The following is a 21604-nucleotide window of genomic DNA, read 5'->3' on the forward strand; positions in this document are numbered from 1 at the left end:
TGACGCTGTAGGCTATGCGTCAGTTTTGATTTATACTTCTGTGTCGTTGTCCAAGTCAATGTGCAGCACACATGCAGACCGCTAGTCAGCAGTGTCCACGGGCATGTTGCTGGTGTAACCTGCAGTACCACGACAAAAGCCGAAGAAGAAGCAGCTCGTCGGAGAAGCATTATAGCCTTGACGGCGGCAAATAAATTTCAAATCATTAAATCATTATTTAAAACTACAAAAAGGAGACAACAACGGAACAAGAGAAGATGGCATTCTTTCAATCTCCACAAGGACTTGTACCAAGGCAGATCAACATTGTTGGTCGCGGACAACTAGTGATTTTTAATGCTTTGTAGTATAATAAATTATAAGACACTTGTTCTTTGCTTTGTTTTATTTTATATAAGAAGATGTAACATTAAAATATATTAAAGTGCACATAAACGCACACAAAACTCAAGTACATACGGAGGGAAGGGTTTTAGCAGACCAATCACAGCTCTTGCAGTCCACATTGAATTAACGTGCGGTTACATTTTAGGAGAGGTGCATGTCAGGCTATGCCGTACTACACATAGTCTATGGCATAGCTACGTTTTTTCGAAGCAGAAGTATAAATTGGGCATAACACTACATTTTTACAGGCTGGCAGGTGTGTATGTTTATATTTCTGTGAACAGATGGGATAAAACTTATTTAAAAAAAATACTTAAAAAGAAAAGGATATGGCTGTTTCATCTGAATACATTTACATATGGTCTCATTCAAAGCACATAGAGGTCTATAATATATACCTAGCGGCCTATATGAACCACCGTTTTGCAAACAACAAGGGTGTTTGAGAGCATTATTCTCTCCTACATTAAAAGTAAAACACAATGTTTCCACATGAACCATGTCATTTGATGTGCACCGCTGACAGGAATATCTCCACAGGGGGTGATGCTAATTTCTAGCAGAGTAACAAATCCATTAAACAGGAGGAGTTCACTCCAGTCCTCAGAGTAGACAATTCTCTGGAATGTCTACACAGCAAAAATTGGAGAGTTGAAATTTCTGTGTTAAACATTTCCGAGTTGATTTCAACACCCAAAGAGTAATTTTAACACATTCAGAGTAAAATGGTGTTTGGTGTTGGAGTTATTTCACAGAGTTGATCATCAGTGTTAAACAAACTCCATAGAGACGTAATTAGACTCCGCCCATGCATTTCCAATCGTCCTTGGTGAAATCTATGAAGACGTCGCCATTAATCCTCGTGTGGCTTTGAAAGGTAAGTTAAATTGAATCATACTTTTACATTTATGATTGGTGCTTATTCAGTAGAGAATGTACAACATAACGTGCTATGGAGCACTGTGCATAAACGTATATTAGGCTGTGTGTGTGTGCGTTCGCTTCCACATTTTAAGTTAACGTACATCGTGGCAGCGGTTTACTACGCTCGCGCTTTTCGATTTAACTAAAACAAGGAATCAAATTATAACAGCTTGGCCTCGAATTAATTAAAATGATTTACCGAATTAATAAAACGAACGATCTTTTACAAAGCCTCGTTTATTGCCATCGTCGACGTGATTAGCTTCGTTAGCTAGCTAAGTTACTGTATGAACAGAAGTATGTGAAGCTGGACTGCATTGAAGAGAGGTTTAACTTTATGCAATTTCACATCAAAGGTTGTTTTTTTTTCTTACTCCTTTAAAATAACTAAGAATTTGATTAAAATCTGATAAATTCTGTGTATTGTGTTGTTGCCTCATTTCTGTATTTGCCTTTATCATATAATGTTCTGTAGAAGGGGATACATTGGAAAAAATAATTCATATTTACATTTTGCTTGCATCATAAAGATACGTTTTCAAATCTGTTCAAATTTGTTGTGAAGTAAGTAAGGGCGTCAACTTAAATAATTTTTTCTAATTTTTTTCAGTTATTGAGAAATTTTGCTTGCCACCTAATGCAACGGACAGAAGTCGATGCAGAAATATTCAGTGACCTCATTGGACAAGGCTGTGGTGCTGACTGTTTTCTCAAATGATGGTGAGCTTTATTGAATGTTTAAGTTGTGTTATCAAGCAACTCAGGATAAATATGATAAATTGGCTATTTCTGATTCTTGTGCTGGTCATCACAATATTTGTAATATTTTAATACTTTAATTATTTAGAATTTTCAGACTCTTTGTCTTCTGAGAAGTCTGACAAAAGCAACAGTTCAAGTGCATCGACTGTTATCTTACATGAGGTCCCTAACAAGAGACAAAGAAAAGAGGACTGCACTGTCTGCAAAACAGGTTAGAACAAAGCTTTTTATGTCAGTGTCCTAAAGGTTCTGTTCACCCAGAAATGAAAATTATCCAAAATATATAATTTTTTAACCCCTCTGAGTCTGTGGTAATTAATGAATCACCAGGGTCATATTTAATTTTAATTTTTAGTTGGTCGAGGATGTTCTAAAATTAAGGTGGTGAAGGAGTACTACAGGAGTATCAAGAAATAGAAACTCTAACAGATGCCACAAGAAGACAAATGATCAACACACTGGTGGCTCACGTGATTGATACACATGGGTATTTTAATTTATTTTATAAAAAAAAAAAAAAAAAAAAAAAAAAAAAGCTGCATGACCATTGTATAAATTAAGACCAATTTGATATCTTCTCTTAGGCAACTCCCTGCTAAAGCTATCAGAGAAAAGTATGCTCTTGGCATAGTGATACTGTTCCCTCAGAGATCCATATTCCAAGAAAGGCTACGTAAGTCATCGTCAGCATGACCCTTTCATGTTATAATTGCAATGTTATGATATCTGACATAGAAATGTGATTCTTTTAAGGAACACTTTTATGATGCTGCAAGCAACATAGGATACATTGCTTGGCATATGAAAACAGTCCACAGGAAGATTAGACGAGGATCTTTGCCACTAGACAGCCCTCATGATGTTTCTCTAGGAGGCCCAAAATGCCAAAGGGCTACTAATTTTGAAGGACAACTTGATGGGAGTGCTTGCAAAAGAGGGCATTTCTTTGCTCAGCCATACCACAGAGAAGTCCCTAATATTCCAAAAGATGAGAGAGACCTTTCAGCATCGCCAAGAGCTTATTAAAGATCCAGGCTCTAGTGTTGAAATCCTCTCCACCTTCCCAAGATTCCTAGATACAAAAGGCCTGGTAAGTTTGGAATAACATGTTTTCACAAGAATGCAATTTGAGAATATTGTTTATAGTTTAATATCTTCTTAAAGGTTGGTCAAGACTTCACTCTCCTGTTTGACACTGAGACATCCTCCAGGCTGCTTCAGAAGAGGGACACATTCTTCAGGCCAAATGTCATTAAAGACACCAAGCAATTTACTTCAACAGCAGAGATGAGTCAGTTTTTGCTCTCAGCAGAATGTCCTGAAGGAAGTGACCTTCATGAGACAAGTAAGTTGTATTTGATTTGCTTTTTTTTACACATCTGCTATATTTGCAGTTACAGTTACAATATATTTTGCTTTGATGACAAAAAAATATTAAAATTCAGGAACTTCAGAACCTATGAGATTGGATGTTTTCCGTATTAATAGCAAATAAATAACTTGCACTACATAAAATCTTTAAAAAGACTACATTAACCAGGTGAATGTTTAAAATGCTTTCTATTCTTCAACTTAAAATATTTAATTAGAAGGTTTAGAATAATTAATTCATGTGTTGTTTTTTGTTTTCATGTGAATTTCATCTCTAGTTTACGACCGGGAAATGGCATCCCTTCTTTAACTGATACATCTCCTTCCAGCATCACCAGGAGGACTGAAGTCTCCAAAAATCAGTCCATGTGATGCTGCTGAAAGACTTGTAATCTTTCATAAGGTATTGACATTTTAATATTGTGTTTTGGGTTGCTCTAACATGGAGATTTAAAATCATTCATATGCATTATCATATTGCACCAGCCGTTGAGTTGTTTGAACAGTCACTTTTATACTGTTGTTTTCTCTTACTGGACATTATGTTTGTGTCTAATATTCAATGTTCCTTTTAAGTTTAGTCATGCTGCAGTTTGGAGGAGCCCCTCAACAACATCCAGCATCAGCATCCCTACCTCCTTGCTGTTGGACGCCAGAAAAGCAAGACTGAGTGCTTCTACATCATCTTGGATAAGCATCTCATCCCATGCCAGGCAAACCGCTCCCTTGGAGCATTTGATGAACTTTTCAAGGCACATTTTGTGTTCAATTTGTCCTATGATGGTGCATTGTGAACTTTTACACATTCCTGCAGACAACAGTGTATAACATTGATGAAGGTAAAATGTCTCCCAGGGTTAGAGATTTGAGAGCCAGACTGCTCAACCAGAAAGTAACCTTAACTTAGTCGGGCAGTATGATGTTGACAGAATGCTAATCTGTTTTATTTGTCAAAAAGACCACCCAGACAGTCAACAGCTGATTTCACATTTAAGAGGTGAGAATAACAAATAAACAAGTCATTGGCAAATATTTTGTGTGCTGTTGTTTATTTAACATTATTTTGTAGATCTTTTGAGACTGTACAGATTTAACCACCTAAAACATGCAACTCTGAACAGTGTTGTTTTTCTGTATCCCTTTTAGTGTTATTTTAACACTTTTTTTGGAGTCAAATTAGGAACTCCGGCATTGTGTTAAATATTTAACTATTTTGAAAGTGTTATTTTAACTCCGGAGAGTGTGGAGCTATATAAACTCTGAAAAAGTGTTGAAATCAACTCTGTCAGAGTTAATTTAACACTGGACTTTTTGCTGTGTACCAAAAAAACACAGTAAAGGGGTTAGACTATATGCTCGATGCCAATCTGTCCTTGCGCTTGTGTCTTTCCTTGTCACGATGCTGACAGGCCAAATGTCAGTCTAGTATGCAGTAACAGTTACCTGGAACAGGCAGGGTACCAGCTGCAGAAAACACTGCTCAATTGTGGCTGACCTGTCAATTTTTACAAGGCTCATCGGTCTGAAAAGTGAGGTGTGCTCTGATTGGCCAGCTATACAGTGCGTTGTGATTGGTCGAAAGACTCAAGCGTGTGACGGAAATTTTACGCCCCTTAACATATGCTGTCTCCCAGGCCAGCTGCTCTGCTCGTGCACATTCCATCATTGGTTCTCTTTTATCAGTTCACAGGGAACTACACTAACCTTTTCCACTGGTGGCACTTGCACGACAAACTTTTTCAGTTACTGGCACAAAACATGATTTGGTCGCACAAATTTTTTATAGTAAGCCGCTCTGGATAATAATGAAACTGTATTGCATAAAGATGTACTTTTTATTTTACTTGCCATCTTTTAAACCACATGCCTTCTTGTTTTATTTCTTACAGTAGACACAGTGCATTGCTCTGTCTTGGTACCTTAACCCAGGGCCGCAGCTGGGGTTAGAGGGGCCCTGGTGCAGGTTGTACAGTGTGCCCTGTCTGAAATTGTTTAATTTGTACTGTATGTTCATTCTATTTATTTATTTGTGCTATTTACACAATGTTTACGTTTTTTTAAGTTTGTTTTTGTTCATTTAAAATAGCACTGCATAGTCTTCACTGTAAAATAAAATACACAGTCAAATCAAAATGTATTCAGACACCTTCAACATTTCGCACACTATCACAGTTTATTTGCTATAGAAATTGGTAATAAAATATGGCAAGAACTCAGAGTTAAACTGTGTCCGAACAAATTCCTCTTGATAATGTCAGATAACTTTGATAGAAAGATATGTAATGGAATCAAACAAAACTTCAGACAACTGTCAGTATGACAATATTTACACAACTATCAATACTTTGTTGAACAGTTACAAAGCAAGCAATGCTTAATTTTGTTCAGTCTGTGGTGTGAAAAGGTTGCATTAGCAATTAAAGAAACACTTAAGCAAAACATGGTCAGGTCCCTAATTTATTTTTGTTTTAATTTTTTTTATCAATTTCACTGGTAGTCTACAGTATGAAGAATTTTTGGGTATAATATTTCACAGTTCGCTGTATTTTACTATACTCACTTACATAAATGAACTAGTGTCCTGCACCCACCAGTAAAACAATATAATCAATTATATCTGATTTTTGGATTGCCTGTCGATAAATTCTTGTTAAAACTACAAAGTAATTCAATCAAGAGCAGTGAGTGATTTACTTTCATTTTCATACATTAAAGACACCGACAGCAGAGCTAGTAAATTAGGCGCGGTAACTTTAAGAGACAATGCATCCATTATAATGATACACATCCGATTTTTTTCTCAACTCTTTACACTGTAAAAAAATCCAACTCACAAAAAGTTAGACTAATGATTATATTTTAGTTAACTGGACAATTAAATGCAAAAATGTTGGCATAACTAGTGAAAAGACGCTGGTTCAACAATCGTTGGACCAACCTAGAATTGATTGTAAATTCAATTTGTAAATTCAAGTTAACAAGCATACAAGTTGGGATGGAGGTTGGAGCATGTGCACTGTAACAACCATGGAATTGGCGGATGTGCAATGAAGCGCGCCAACACCGAACAGACAAAGGAGCCTCACCCTAACTGTGGTGGATACGGTGAATAAGCTAAAGCCCCAAAAAGTCAGCGTACTCCTTTAACTTGCACTTATATTGCTTGTTTTGTAACATGTTTTGTGTTAACAATTTAAAATGTTTAACATAGAACATTTAAAGTATTTAGGACCAGTTGAATGAGATTTTTTTTTCTCTTTTTTAAGAATGAGTATGGCTAAAGTTATCAATGTGTTGCTGCTGGTTTGAAATAAAACCTGGACCAAAATATCAAGCATGTAGTATTTTTTTTAACCTTGTGATGCTGTTTAAAAACACATTTTTAGTCAACTGAACATACTTTATTAAGTCAAGTGAAAATAACATTAAAAGTTGAAATTACATAAAAGTTTTTTTAACTATAAAAACTCAATCAGCTGAACTAAAGATCTTAAGTTGGGAGACATGTGACCTTACTCAGTGAATTGAGTTAAGTGAACTAATTTGTTTAAAAGTTGAGTAAACTCAAAAAAGCTGTGCAGCAAATTACCTTGTAATTTTAAGTTGTCAACTTTTCTTTTTTTACAGTGTACTTTCACTTAAGACATAACCACAGACTTTTCGAACATACTTTCCAAGACAGGTATTTTTACATATTTGGTATGTATTTGTCGGTACAAAAGCAAGAAGACTTTGAGATGCGTCTCTGCGTGTGTCCTGAACACCAGAACACTGTGGTGCTGAATTAAGCTCTTTTGCATCCTTTTCTGTTTGTTTAAAATGCGATTTGTATTTGTTCGTTCAGGTGCAGGAGGACGCGAACGTCCTGAAGGAGAGCTCTGTTCAGTGTTGCTGTCCGTGAGATGCGACTCTCTCGTGCACACCGAATAGAGCGCGCGAGTAACCAGCTACTCAGTTCAGCTTCCCTGCATCGCGGGGCTGAAGCCAACTTGATGTGTTGAATGCTCAGAACACGTTATAAAACGTATTTTTAAAATACACATTTCTGTTTTAATAAATGCTCATAGTAAATCATAGCATATTGCCTAAAACATAAGGTAGGTACAAAAATAATCAGTGATACATTTGCGCCAAAAAAATTAGGGTCGCAATGTTATTTCAAAAGGTCACATATGCGACCATTTTGGTCGCAGTGTAGTTCCCTGGTTCAGTCAATGTACTGTTAGGAGTAACAGAATAACTCGGGATATTGGTTTATTTCACGTCAGAGGGAGTGTAAGGCCGGTAGAAAGATTTGTTCGCTATTTGGACATCACTTGATGAGACAAAACCAATAAAACCCATTACAAAGTAGGCATTTGTTGCATCCATTTGGGACATAATTACTGATTGTAATGAGTCATACTGTCTTTTTACGCATTGCGTTGCGTACACATCTGAATATTTGGGTTGGACTGTTCTGGAACAGTGTTGAAATACAACTTAACCACTGATTTCTAGTTGTGTCCTTTTTTGGAAGACCAAACAAGTAATTTCGCTTTCAAAACGAAACACACAGCAACTCCACGACAACGGCAGCGGCAGCAAAAGAGAGAATAAAAGGTACATCTTCTTTCTTTGTGTTAACATTTGTGCGGCGTTATGCAAATCTTCCCACATAGTGACGTAGAGATATGGGGCATGTAAGAACAAGCCCGTTTTAGCGGGGCTAGGACGAGTCTTAACTTTTATAAAGAATATCTCTTAGGATTTGAGACTTTAGAGATCTTCTTTACAGATCTTCTTTATGCACCGAGAGCTTGCAACACTCTGAAGAGAAAGGAAAAATTTAAATCGCATCATATGACCCCTTTAATATAAATTACAGTAAGTTCAATCAACAACACATTTCCATTTACCCCCCCCCCCCCCTCAAAAAAAACCTGTTAAGGAAAGTTAAATGCTATAGCAACAAGACTAGTAACAATATGTGTGTCAACATGATTATATTGTGAAGAATGGGGGCGGACAATGCTTCAATGGCATGGCAACGCAACTAGAGCTGAAGATCTTTGCCCGAACCCGCCGGGACCCGATGGGTTCGGTCGGGTTCGGGCTTAATTTATATAATCTTACGCGGGCTCGGGTTTGCGCTCCGGTTTGTGTGGTAAACGAGCGGTCATGTTATGTGTTTCGATTAACGCTAGAAAGATGTGAAAATGGATGCTGAGTAGGTGTAACGGAGGCTTAAATGCATAATGTGGACAGAGTGGCATGTGTATATGTGTGTGTTTCAACAATACAGCAATGAGAGAAGGAGAGAGGGTTGATGCGCTAGACTGTGAGAACGTGCAGAGGTGTTGGTAAAACTCGAATGGGGATACTCGCTGTTGGGGATTTGGGCCAAGTGCTTTATTTCATCAACAGCATCAATTTCAGCAAAGCAACCCTCTACACTGCAAGTAAATCACTCGCATATGGGCTTCACTCTGGGCGACTAAATGATGTCTAATATTAGCCAATGGCTAATAAATACATATATATCAAATATATCTTCACTCGCCGAACACTCGGTGACTGAACACTTCAAAGTTTCTCTCTACTTCAAGCGACCCCTGATATTTTTCAGTTCATCTCAATGGATACATAAACTATCCAAAGCATACCTGTGTTTGACATACCGTAAACTCTACTGTAAAGGTGCACCACTCGCCGTCGCTTTGGTGAGAGTACAGAGAGTGAGATAGTCTTACATACATGTAGAATTGATGCACTACATGTAAACTATATACTTTGTTGTATTTTCCTGTCAAAATAATGGAATTCACATGATTTTTTTAAAATCTCATTGGCCGGTGCTCATCTATTTTTGTCCCTGTTTTGATTTCAGCAAATCAGTTAGAGTGAACGCACACAACCTTAATATTCATGAATCAAGTAGCTTGCTAATCCTTAGTGCGTTTTATAATGTGCTATTAGTATAATTAGTATTATTATTATCATCTTATAAGTATTTGTGTTTAGTTTTTTTTTCTTTTTTACAGAAACACTGAATGACCAACAAAGCACCACAAACAGTCCAGTTAAAATGTTCAGTTAAAATATCTATGCAATCATACATGGTAACCAAGTTATATCATTCATACTAAAGTTATATCATTAAATAATACTTGATTATCATATTATAATGCTTCACTGACTGATGTTAGGAGTGTACTTTCAGATATTTAAAAAGCAGTGCCATTGTAAAAATATATACAGTATGTGTGTGTAATTATATATATATTAGTTTATCAGTCTGGTGAGAAAATTGTAAAATTAACTAGCCGATGGCGATTCAATATCCAAGGTGTCCGTAGAGGGTTGCAAAGTAATATTTGCATAAGACACATAAAAACTTTTGAATGGTACTGCATATTGGCTTAAATTTGATATTTAATTTTCTATTTTCTATATTTTTACACTTACACTTTACAATTACTTTTACTGTCATCTTAAAGTTCATTTTATTAATAGACTACTGTTAAAAGCAATCTCAATGTGCATTTGACATGATTTTTTATTATTTGAATAAAAAAAGAACAACATTTTTATAACAGTGCCTGCCTATTCTACATATTCACATATTACAGTATGTGACATACATATCTAAGAATATCCATACATGCTAATCACGTGGAACATTTAAGTTTTAATGATTCCCATCCTTTCTTTGAGTGACGTAACAGCTGTGCTATACAAGGCACAACATTTTTCAGTGAATCATCCTTCCACCTCCGCAGCATAAATACCACCTGTTTCAGAGTGCAGAGGGCCGCAAACCTCTGAAAATCACGCAGCGATCCTCATTAAGATGCAAACTCCCACAGTCTTGCAGCTAATTCTGCACTATATACTTACACCCTTCCTCCACAACATCCAGTGTTATTAGCATTATTTAAGGCACTGCTAAATGCAAGAGAAGAGAACTCAGACTGTCCTCTGCTAAAGCATGAGGGACAGTTCTTTGAAGAAATAAAAGCTTATATTTTCCAATAATTTGACATTAATCCGATCATAAATCTCCTCCGACTGGAAGGATATAAGTTTTATCCCCATCCAAAAGAAAAAAAAAAACAGGAGCTCTTGATTAAAGTGTATTAGCAGGGGGTAATTTAAAATATTGTTTCTTTTAAATGGGCATGTTAGAGAGCCACTCAAATAAAAATAAAAAGTCAATGTTTCATGTCTAAGTGAACTGCATTACAAGATTAAAACATTAACAATTTATAACAATCAGAGATCACAGGGCACTTAGAACAGCAGTGCATATCGAGTTCTGCGAGTGGGGTTTCTAAACCATGTGAAATAACTGCACAAAAGTGTGTCCGCTCAGTTGGGTTGTGTAAAATGAGACGATCAAATCAAGAGACAAATTCTGTCACAATGATCACCTCCTCACACACTGGCCTTCTTGTCCTCCACCATCTCGCACATCATTCTGTGCCGTTGTGTCTGACTAAACTTCACAGAACGGATTTTGGTGAAACCGTTTAATGGCCAATAAAATGAACATGGGCCTTAACGATGAGGCAAATTGTTGTCTGAAATTCAAGGTGACCTTTGAGCGTATTATTTTACACTGATCACTGCCTTTAATTGAGCTTTACGGAACACTTCCTAATTAGATTATTTAATTCCTATTACCAAACTAAGCCATCATTAAAGCATGCCCATGCTACTCTGGACAGTGATACAGCCCAGCAACTGCAACTCTTCCTGCTGGGATGGAGAACTGAGAACAGACAGCCAGATGGGAATCTAATATGGATATCTATTTACAGTACTGCAAACTTCACGGTTTCATTGCTTTTTGAATGTATTATTTTACATAGGTCTGAATATCCAGGTATATATTAAACAAAAGTGAACCAGACTCTACTTCAAGCTTCCCAGAAAAGCTTTTGAAAAATAAAATCACACTGTTCCAGGGCACTTGACACAGTGGACTGACTCAGATCTAATAAATCTCATAGTCACCCACCTCCGCAGTTTGTCTCTCTCTCCCTCCCTCACTGTCTTCCAGGATATAGCTTTCTGTCCTCCCCTAAGCATGACATCAAAACTAAATTACATTTATGTCAGACAGTACGACGGAAACAGGCATAAACTTCTTTGTAGTTCAATAAACAACCAATTGATCAAAGTTTACATGTTGAAAAGGTTTTAATGCAGCCAGATTTGGGAGTGCATTTAAGTACATTTGAGAGTACATTTTTATGGTTAAAGGACTGGTTGTTATTTTTATCTTTTCATTTAGAACACCCAACTTCCTTGCATGATCTTCAGTTTAACAATAAAACTCATGATCAATAGCAAAACTCCATGATGCTTCAAATATATTATGAGACAGCCAAACCAAGATTAAGAAGATAGAGGATACAATCAAAAATGGAATTCTGTCAGCGTTTAATCCCCTGCATGTGAGTCCAATCCTGTACGACTCTTTCTTCTGCAAAAAAGCATTAGAATGTTGGTAATCAAACCAACCGTTGAGACATTTTTCTAAATATATTCTTTTGCATTCCACAGAAGAAAGTGAGTCATACAGGTTTGGAACAAAATTAGAATTTTCATTTTTAGATGATCTTTCAGTTATCATGTATGAAATATTATTTATTTATTATGTAATATTATTTACTTATAATCATCGAACTGAAGTGCATTAAAATCATGGTTATAATAAAAATTGTACCAAATTCAGGCAAATATGTGGGCTAATTAATTCAATACAGTAAAGTAAACATATGGCTGTATGTATGTATGTATGTATATAATAAAATGACAAAATTAGGAACTGGTGCAATTTCTTACTCGATAACCAGGTCAATAACTTGGCGAGTTAAGGAGAGAAACCAGTAAGACTCATATCATCTGTCATTTCAGCAGCTGTGCATGATCTCACAGCAGCAACACTTCCTCCTGCAACAGATGTTAGATGCAGGTGATTGCCAATAAATTAGCTTAATCGAAACAGACAATTCATCTAAAACATCTAATGTAGTCGAATTTGATTCTTCTTGATACACGTGTCACCGGTCTTTGTTCACTGTACATTCATAGAGACTGTAGAGCATCAGAGGCGGCAGAAATGAAATGCACAGCTATTTGAAACCCCAACGTTACGACAAACGAGACAGAATTGTCGGCGTCTGTGAAGCGGCACCACAGTGGCGTGGTGAAGAAACGGATACAAGCTGAAAACACGCGACGTGTTTCAGTCAGTGCAATTTGCAAACACACTATTATTATTATTATGAACAAACCACAAACAGCATATCAGAATAACAAAACCTTACCTTAGAGGATTTATCAGTCGCAATTCATAAAGACAGAGTGGTAAAAATCCTTTGGCGTTTGTGTGTGTACGGGTGGTCGCCGAATATGATACTGGAGACAGTCTGACCCGCACCTGACAGCGAGCCGTGGAGCTGCTGCAGCGGACTCGGAGGGACGTGTGCTGTTCGATGATGCCGGAGCACCGGCAAAACGCGTCGTGGAGTATGGCCAGTGGACTTCAGTGGGCTGATTCTGGGCTGGGGAAAATATAATAATAATAAAAAAATCTCAGACCTCTTAAGTCCATCTGTTAAATCATGAAAGAATAGTGTCATTTTTCTCAAGATTTGAAATTTAATGTAAGGTTTGAAGTAACATTTGAAAGACTGATCAGTTCTAAAAACCTGCCATCAGTGTATGCACAATTATTATTGCATACGCTAATGCCTGATAATTTTAGCATGTATGTACATTTCTCATTCGACTGAAAAGAGACATTATCCTCATTATACCCGTTCTGATCAGTGTCTGCATTAGTTATAGGTAGAGTGCTAATTAAATTCTAAATACACTGGCCTGGAAATGACATTTGGATTATAATCTGAGCACAGTGCTGTTAAAACCCTGACATATTGGTTCATAAACCCATTTTCATAATACTCTGGCGTTGTTCTGGTACTCTAGTCAATTGTTAATCCAAGCCAGGCTTTAGATTTTGCCAACCGGATACGCTCCTTCACAAACCATGGTTGTATTACGTCACAGCGCCCAACTTTAATTACAAGAATCAAGTTGATAATTTTAGCATTCATCTTTTTTTTTTTTTTTTTTTTAGTGTTTCAGAATAGAGTTATTGTTATCAATTACGTTTCATGCAGACCAGATGTATTAAATCCTGAATTAGCATTTTATTTGGCAAAATGTGAAATCATATATAACTGTAGGATGAAATGAGGTTGATCACCATAATTCAGTTAGCCTATCATATATTAAAGTCAAGGCAAAATACTAGTACTACTAATACTACTACTACTATTCTATAATATGGATTATTATACTCTTTGATTTAATAGAGATATAAATTAAATATATTAATAAATTAAATAATGGTGATTACCATAACATTATACTAGAGTTTTGCCCGTTTTCAGATTTTGTGCCTATAATATTTAGTTTACAGTGCAGATCGTTAACAGATCGTTAAGATACCAAAACTCAAAAACATTGTAAATGAACTAAAAAAATAAATAAAAAAAACATTATGCATTAAGCTTGCCCTTTGAAATTGAAATAATAATAACAATAATAGTAAATAAAGAAAAATACACCAACATATTTTGCTAAAGAAAATCTCTGTAAGACATGCAAAATAACATTAATTATAAGGAGCCATCCAATTAGGTCACATGTTCCCTCTTAATGGCTGAATGGAGCGTATATCAGGGGTCATGTTGCTGCTTGTGAAAGGGGGGAACCCTTCACAGTTTGTCTGTAGAAGATGAAAATGATCTGGCCTTTTCACAGAGTCGCTTGCATCCAACCATAGAAGTTACCAGCACCAAATAATAGGTTTCATAAACTCCTTTTGCTGCTTCCATTCTTGTTCGTAGTTAGACTCAGCATGCATTTGATCCTGCCAATGCAAATTTACATCCTTGGCATGAAAGGAGCTAATTTTCTTTCTTTTCATTGCTGATTCATAGCATTCACATAGCAGCTTGATGAGCATTCTCCTTTCTCACATTGAAGGTAAAACTCTGCCCCATGCCACAAAAGCACTCTTTAAAATGCTTTAAAAAATTGTTATATATAATTTCAACTGATGTAATAGTATAATAGTAATGTTACAAATGACAAGGCCATCATCAATCTTTAAGAATTAAACATCATATTATTTAATCATTTGATCTTTTAAACTGAGAATATTTATTTATGCATCACATATCTTGATTATTATTATTAGTTATATATTATTTAAAATCAGTTATTGTTGTCTGTTAAAAAAAATAACTTAATTTTAATAATTTTATAATTCACATACATCTATATAGTTTAACCCTTTCTTTAAAATACCTGAATTGTTGGACTGCATTAAATTGATAAAAAACTCAAATGAAAATAACTGAGATACACCATTACTAATTTAACGACTGACTAACTTAACTCTAACTTTACTAATAATTCGTCTAATTTTGAACAGATGTATCAGAGTTTAATTATACACTTATATTTATATTTAGAGAGATTATAAATATATAGACACACACACACACACACACACACACACACACACACACACACACACACACACACACACACACACACACACACACCATAAACTCCACGTGCTGTTATATGAAACATGATTCTTCTCTGACACCTAGTGGTCTGAATCATCAAATACACATTTAAATCATCAGTGGCCGGTTGCATAACTTTATTAAACGTCTTAAAAGTTAGTCAACTTTTTTTCTCTTTCTTTTTTTTCATTTACTTAAAAATGGAGGTCTAATTTAAATCGGAAAAGTAAGATCATTACCACAGAGTTTTTCAAATATAGATCCACTTTCCTGCAGAGTGTAGCTCCAAACCTTGATCAAACTCGCCTGCCTGTAACTTTCTAGCAATCTATTAAAGACCTTTAGCTTGTTCAAGTGTGTTTGATTAGAGTTAGTGCTAATCTCACATGGGCTAGAGTTGCGAACCCCTGGATTACCACTTGGTTAACTGCTAACTAGTCAAACTAGCTCTAAAGACGGTGGTTCTCAACTGCAGTCCTGGAGACCCACTGCTCTGCACAATTGATATGATAAGAGAGATACAAAATGTGCAGAGCAGCAGGTCTCCAGGACTGCAGTTGAGAAATGTTTAAGAGAAAGTTTTAGTGACAATTATCAAAAGCAATTATCACAATAATTATGTAATATATTAGATTTTTTTTTATTTTTTTATTTTTTAGAATTAGAATATATTTGTCCAATGCCAATGGTTGCTTATTTATGTTTTCATTTTGTTTTAATGTACAAAATAAAAATAAAGCAAACAAAATATAACAGCAAATGAAGTTAATAAGGTCAATAAAAGTAATTGAGAAAGAGCTTTCAAATGACTTTTCCTACTTCAGCCACCAGATGACAGCAACTGAATAATGAAGAGAAGTCAAACGACGTAAAAGTTGCCAAGTACGGGTATTATACGCGACTTTGGGCGTCTACTTCTTCTTCTTCTTTTTTTTTTTTTTTGTAAAGTTTTTTATGGAAGCCCGTTTCCGCCACTGTTGAGAAAAATATTATTCGGTAAGTCATAATAATGAGAAACTTTCTCATAATTATGACTTAATATCTCGTTGTATTGAGAAACTTTATCATAATTATGACTTAATATCTCGTTATATTGAGAAACTTTCTCGTAATAATGACTCAGTGTCTCATTATATTGAGAAACTTAATGAAACATTTTTTTGTAATGGGTCAACAGAAACGTCCACTTTTGGTATATGGCAAAATGTCTTAAAATGTATTTAATTTGACTTTATGAATTCATATAAATGACAGCTTAATTATTTTTCTCTTTAGCTTTTTTGTGCAATTATTTCAATAATAATATTAAATATTTTTTTCAGCACATGTAGTCAGAGTTACAGAAAAATAATGAAAATGCAAGAAATAAGGAGATTATGTTTTATTTATTTAATTTGAAAAAAAAACAAAAAAACAGTACTGTAACACCAGTGACACAATGAAATCACCAGTGATATAAGACCTGATATACTGATCTTCACTGGTGTTAACCATAAGGAAGGTAACACCAGTGATAGTAACACCAGTGACAATTTTCATGAATGTTTTTTTTTTTACAAAATGTCTCTTGTAAGGTTGCATCAAACCATATGTTGTCAATCATTACATACTCACTAACTTAAGTAGTTTAAATCATTTTTTAAGATAGTTTTTTTTTTTTTTTTTTTTTTTTTACAATTCCCCAACAATAAATAGGTCATACAAGTGACGTCAACTAAAAGCTTCATATGAAGGTGTGAGTTAAATGAGAAAAATTCTGATAATTGAAAAGAACAGTGGACTTAACATGGACTTTTTTCATATATCTTTAGAAAATATGAAGGAGGAAGTCAAGTGATGTCATCAGTGTGAATTTTATTACAAAATGAAAGATTTTTGTCATATGGTAACACCAATGACATAAATCCTGGGGACTACTGTTTTCATTTATAATATTTATTGAGCATTTGATTTTATTATGCCATTTAGATCATATATTTGATAGTTATGAATACATTTTTGTAATTTAAATGGTAGAAAACCCTGATTTTGACTGCAAAATAAAACACTTTCCCTCTGTACATGGCTGTGGGGACAAGCAGTTTTGTGGTTCTTGGAATTCTTTATAATTAATTAAAAACAAATATTGTAACATTGATGACGCAAGAAGGTCTAATTGTTCAAATAACATATTGTTTAATTTTAAAATATAAAATAATTGTAACCCTAATGTGTTTTTCAATTGTAATATTTCTGTAAAGGCTATATGGACAGAAAAATGGACGTTTCTGTAGAATGACCCTAATATTGACTTAGTTTCTCGTATTAATGACTTAACATCTCGTAATAATGAGAAACTTTCTCGAAATAATGAGAAAAAGTTTATCATAATAATGACTTAACATCTCGTAATAATTAGACACTTTCTTGTAATAATACCTTAATCATCAAAAAAATTAAAAAAGACTTACTCGACAGATGCACAACTCAAGAGTGCCGGCACGCTAGCGATATCTGTTGGTCAAAACCATGCAAGAACACCGCTAACATGGCGTGTCCTGTAATGCTCTGTCATTAAATAACGATTTCAGATAGATTATCTGTATGTAGTCTTTTGTTAATTTGTAGCACTTACCAACAAGTTACTCTACCAGCATGATAGTTCATGGCATCAGATATAGAACAATACATTCCAACAAAAATCACACGCATTTTAAGAAAACAGGCTATCTGCTTCAGTGTCCCACACCGCTTCTTGCATGATATGTAAACGTGAAAAAATGCTTAATGTGGCTTAAAGTACAATGACAAATTCAGGATACAATATTACTGATCATGCGTACAGGCAAAAATAATAGCCCAAAACTTTAACACAACACCCAAAGTTGCACGTTAAGCGTTTTCCTATAGAAAACCGTAATAGAAAATGCAAAAGCGTTGCAGTTTTGTGTTGCATTCATATTTTTTGTCTACCTGAATGCCTGTATATACAATATGGATGTTCATTAACTGAATTTATTTCAATCTGTTTTTGTACTTCAAGCCACGTTAAGCATTTTTCACGTTAAGAGTTTGTCCTGCAAGAAGTGGGATGCTAAAGACCAGGTTGCCGTGGTAACGAACAATGATGCTTTGTGCTTCTGAAATGAGATGGCTTACTGTATAAACATTGTATGCATGTGATGTATGAAAGGGACAGCTAATAAAACTAATAAATCATCGAAATGAACATCTATAAATTAAGTTTATATATGTAATGGCTTTCATTTCTTCATAAAATGCATGGATTTCTTAACTGAAATATTAGTCTGGAATGTTTGAAGCCATAATTATCTGGCAGAGTAACAGTGTTACAAATTAACAAAAGACTACATGCAGATAATTTATCTGAAATCGTTATTTAATGACAGATTATAGCATTATACACTTTATATAACAGAACAAGCAATGTTTGCGGTGTTCTTACTTGGCTTTGCCGTCACTCTTGTGTTGAGCATGTTTGCAAGTCTTTGTTGTTGTGTGGATTAAGTCAGTGAGAAAGTTTCTCAATACAAAAAAAAAAAAAAGTTTCTCACTATTACGAGATGTTAAGTCATTATTATGAGAAAGTTTCTCACTATTACGAGATGTTAAGTCATTATTATGAGAAAGATTATCATTATTATGAGAAGCTAAGTCTTTGCAACTAATAGCCTACATTTCCTGACTAAAAACTACTGCGTGAAATATTTAGAATAACTGACCCGATCAGCATATTTTTGTTTTCAATCAGGCGAGAGTCTGGTTTCTACTTAAAATGTGTTTTTGCACTGTGTTGATTATAATGGAACTTTGTGAGATCGCGATGAACTATGGAGAGTGGCTGCTTTTATTGATTATAAAGGGAGTTTGCAATGCGATATTGATTTAAAACAATTCAATAAACAAGAAATATCAAGTGACTTGCATTTACTGACTATAACACTATTGGCTGATTTTGACAACGAAAATAGTTTGAAACAATCTCATCTCTAAAAGCAAACACAGCGGTGTTTTGTTTATGAAAGAGCGTGTGCTTTTAAACTAGTCTGTCGTTCATGTTTACCCATAATTGCTTCATGTTCAATCAGCCATTCAAACGAACAAACGGAAATAATTCTTTAATGATAAAGTCATTGACTTGCCACCACTACAAGCAGTTTTAGTTTCATTTTTAAAGTATTATTTCAGTCATTTTCAATCATTGAATATTTCTATAGCCTATTAAAATAGTTATATTTAAAACATTAATCTCAACATAAATGTATGAATTTAGTTGTACTCTTGCCACCTCTGAGCCTCATTAAACATCTGAAAATTCATCTACATTCCACTTTTGTTTTCTTCTGTGCCACCCAGAGCCATATAGAGAGAGAGTTGCGACAACTCCATTGACTCCAATGGAACGCTTTTTTTACAGCAATGGCGGCTCATGGAGGCTCTCAATAGTTCCCAGAAGTAGCAGCAAACCGATGCCGCGCCGTAGAGATGCAGCAGAACAAACCGTTTGCGACGCACTTTTAAAAGGTAAGACGTTTAAATAATAAGATTGTATATTATCAGTACATCTTAACAACAATAAATTGCAAATTAAAACCTTCTAGTAGATTATAACTCATTAAATGAGTAGATGGATGTTATCAGATAACTAACAGATTAGGCTAGAATTGGAGCTGAATAAAGTTAGTAACGAACACCCTATTAATTGTAAAATCTTTTCTCTTAATTCAGTTTCATCCATCGTGTTTGGAATTAGAAAAAAAGGAGTCTAAACATTTTTTTGCAGGGTGGGGAAAGTTAGCTAAAGCTGAGTTCAGACTGCACGATTTTAGCCCAGTGTTTGGCTCGCCGACAGGTTTTGAGAAATCGCCGACAAATGCCCCAAATCACAGGCAAATCTGTGCTCGTTCACGCGAGTGACAATCACAATAGCGCAGTGTGAATTAGCAATAACGTTACATAGCCTATTACGTTAGTTCAATATAACGTTTGATCACGTGTGACAGCGGTGAGTGGAGGTGGTAAAAATTAGGTTATAACATTTGTTCCTTATTACACGTATTAAATTCCTTAATAAAATGCACCCTATTGATATAAATTTAGAGTAAATTGAGTTTGCAAAAACATGGGTGGAGTGTTTTTAGTCATTGTGATTAATTGACTATTACCTGTCTATATTATATAACCTGTCTATATTATATAATTCTACTGTATTACATACTTGTTAGTGTATAAAAGTAACATGCTGTAACGTTCTGTGGGGGCTGGTAGGTGGAGGATTAGTGGTGCCACTGGACTGTTCTGTGATGGCGCATCAGTGAGGATGCAGGTCAGGAGTGCTGAGCGGACCATTTTTTTTTTAAGCTGCATTTTCATACTTTATTTTTCCTAGTGCTGCCTTTGCATTGTTTGATTTTTTTTTTCTTGTCTCTTTAATTGACTGGCTGCTGACTGACTTGCTGCTGGCTGACTGAGTAGTGTCACCTGTCCCTGTCTCTCCTCTCTAGCCATGTCCTCTATTTCTTCACTGTCACTTTACCTTCTCTGAGTGTCCTCATTCTTTTTTCCTCAACCTTTGAAACTGATAGAAGCAGAATACATGGTATTGCTAATTTTAAATATTGAATATATCACATCACTTCAAAATGAGAAATATTACTTCAACTAGTACGAGTTTGTACTTATTATATATGTATCACCTGAAATAATATAGCTGTAATCAGCAGCCATTTTTTGTATGTTTACAGGTGTAGGGGTGCATCGTGGAGTAGGGCCCTCCTCTTTTTGACCACAGGACGATGTACAAAGATTGTGGGAATAGCATCTGGTCTCAGCCTACTCTTGAATTTTTTGGTCATGACAAATTGGTTTGCCTCAAAAAGTGCCTGCAGAGCGACTTGAGTTTAGTTTCCACACACAACTTTTTTTTTTTGTCTACCCACATACGGTACATATCACATGGTGGTTAAATGCACAGTTATAGGAAACACTGATGACTCCCTGCAATGTCTCACCATGAGTCTCAGCTCCCTGGGTTTTGCAAGGCTTTGCTTGTTCCTTATTTCTAGTAAATCATTTTGAATGTAAAAAAGTGCAAATAAATTTAAGTATAATTACCTAACAATTTTTTGTTGTTGTAATTTTTATTTATATTTAGATTGCTCCTGCTGACTTGAGCCAACAATTAATAAATTAATTTATTAGAAATAAATTTATTAGAAATGTATTCATGAATTGCTGTAAATAGTTAATTGCATTTATTTGAATAAAAATACAAAGAAAAAGTAATCTAGTAATATATAATTACAATATAAAATAACTGTTTTCTATTTTAAAATGTAATATACTCGTGATGCCAAGCTGAATTTTCAGCATCATTACTTTTGAATGACAGTGTACATGTTTATATATGAGTATGCTTAAGTTGCTTTAAACCTAAATATATTGTGTACATGAATAAGTATTGTAAGAATTATACTAGATATAATAGATATATTATTTATAATACATAATTCTATTATAAGATTTATAATAATTATTATAAGAATTAAACAGTAAGCTTCATT

At 34.9% G+C, this 21604-nt stretch overlaps 2 protein-coding genes across 10 annotated transcripts in view; one reads left to right on the forward strand and one right to left on the reverse strand.

Moving 5' to 3' along the window:
• The window catches only part of LOC132154895 (disks large-associated protein 1-like), a 141852-nt gene extending 128967 nt beyond the window's left edge, over positions 1-12885 (reverse strand). For all 5 annotated transcript variants that reach the window (XR_009437206.1, XM_059563618.1, XM_059563617.1 and 2 more), the window contains exon 1: positions 12762-12885. The gene's annotated coding sequence lies outside the window, so the exon portion shown is untranslated. The remainder of the gene's footprint in view (positions 1-12761) is intronic.
• LOC132154211 (uncharacterized) lies at positions 2241-4285 on the forward strand. Of its 5 annotated transcripts, none has more exons than XM_059562796.1 (6): positions 2241-2284; positions 2658-2746; positions 2827-3163; positions 3238-3418; positions 3783-3847; positions 4021-4285. In XM_059562796.1, exons 3-6 carry the CDS (start codon positions 2990-2992, stop codon positions 4270-4272), a joined length of 672 nt encoding a protein of 223 aa, XP_059418779.1. In that variant the 5' UTR covers positions 2241-2284; positions 2658-2746; positions 2827-2989; the 3' UTR covers positions 4273-4285. The 5 variants fall into 5 exon arrangements, 3 of the variants coding, with proteins under 3 accessions (XP_059418779.1, XP_059418778.1, XP_059418780.1); XM_059562795.1 differs by lacking the exon at positions 2241-2284 and adding an exon at positions 2434-2560; XM_059562797.1 differs by lacking the exon at positions 2241-2284 and adding an exon at positions 2434-2560 and having other exon boundaries at positions 4026-4285.
• Positions 12886-21604: the final 8719 nt, after the last annotated feature.

This window comes from Carassius carassius, chromosome 12 (assembly GCF_963082965.1).
Source record: "Carassius carassius chromosome 12, fCarCar2.1, whole genome shotgun sequence".
NCBI classification, from domain to species: Eukaryota; Metazoa; Chordata; class Actinopteri; order Cypriniformes; family Cyprinidae; genus Carassius; species Carassius carassius.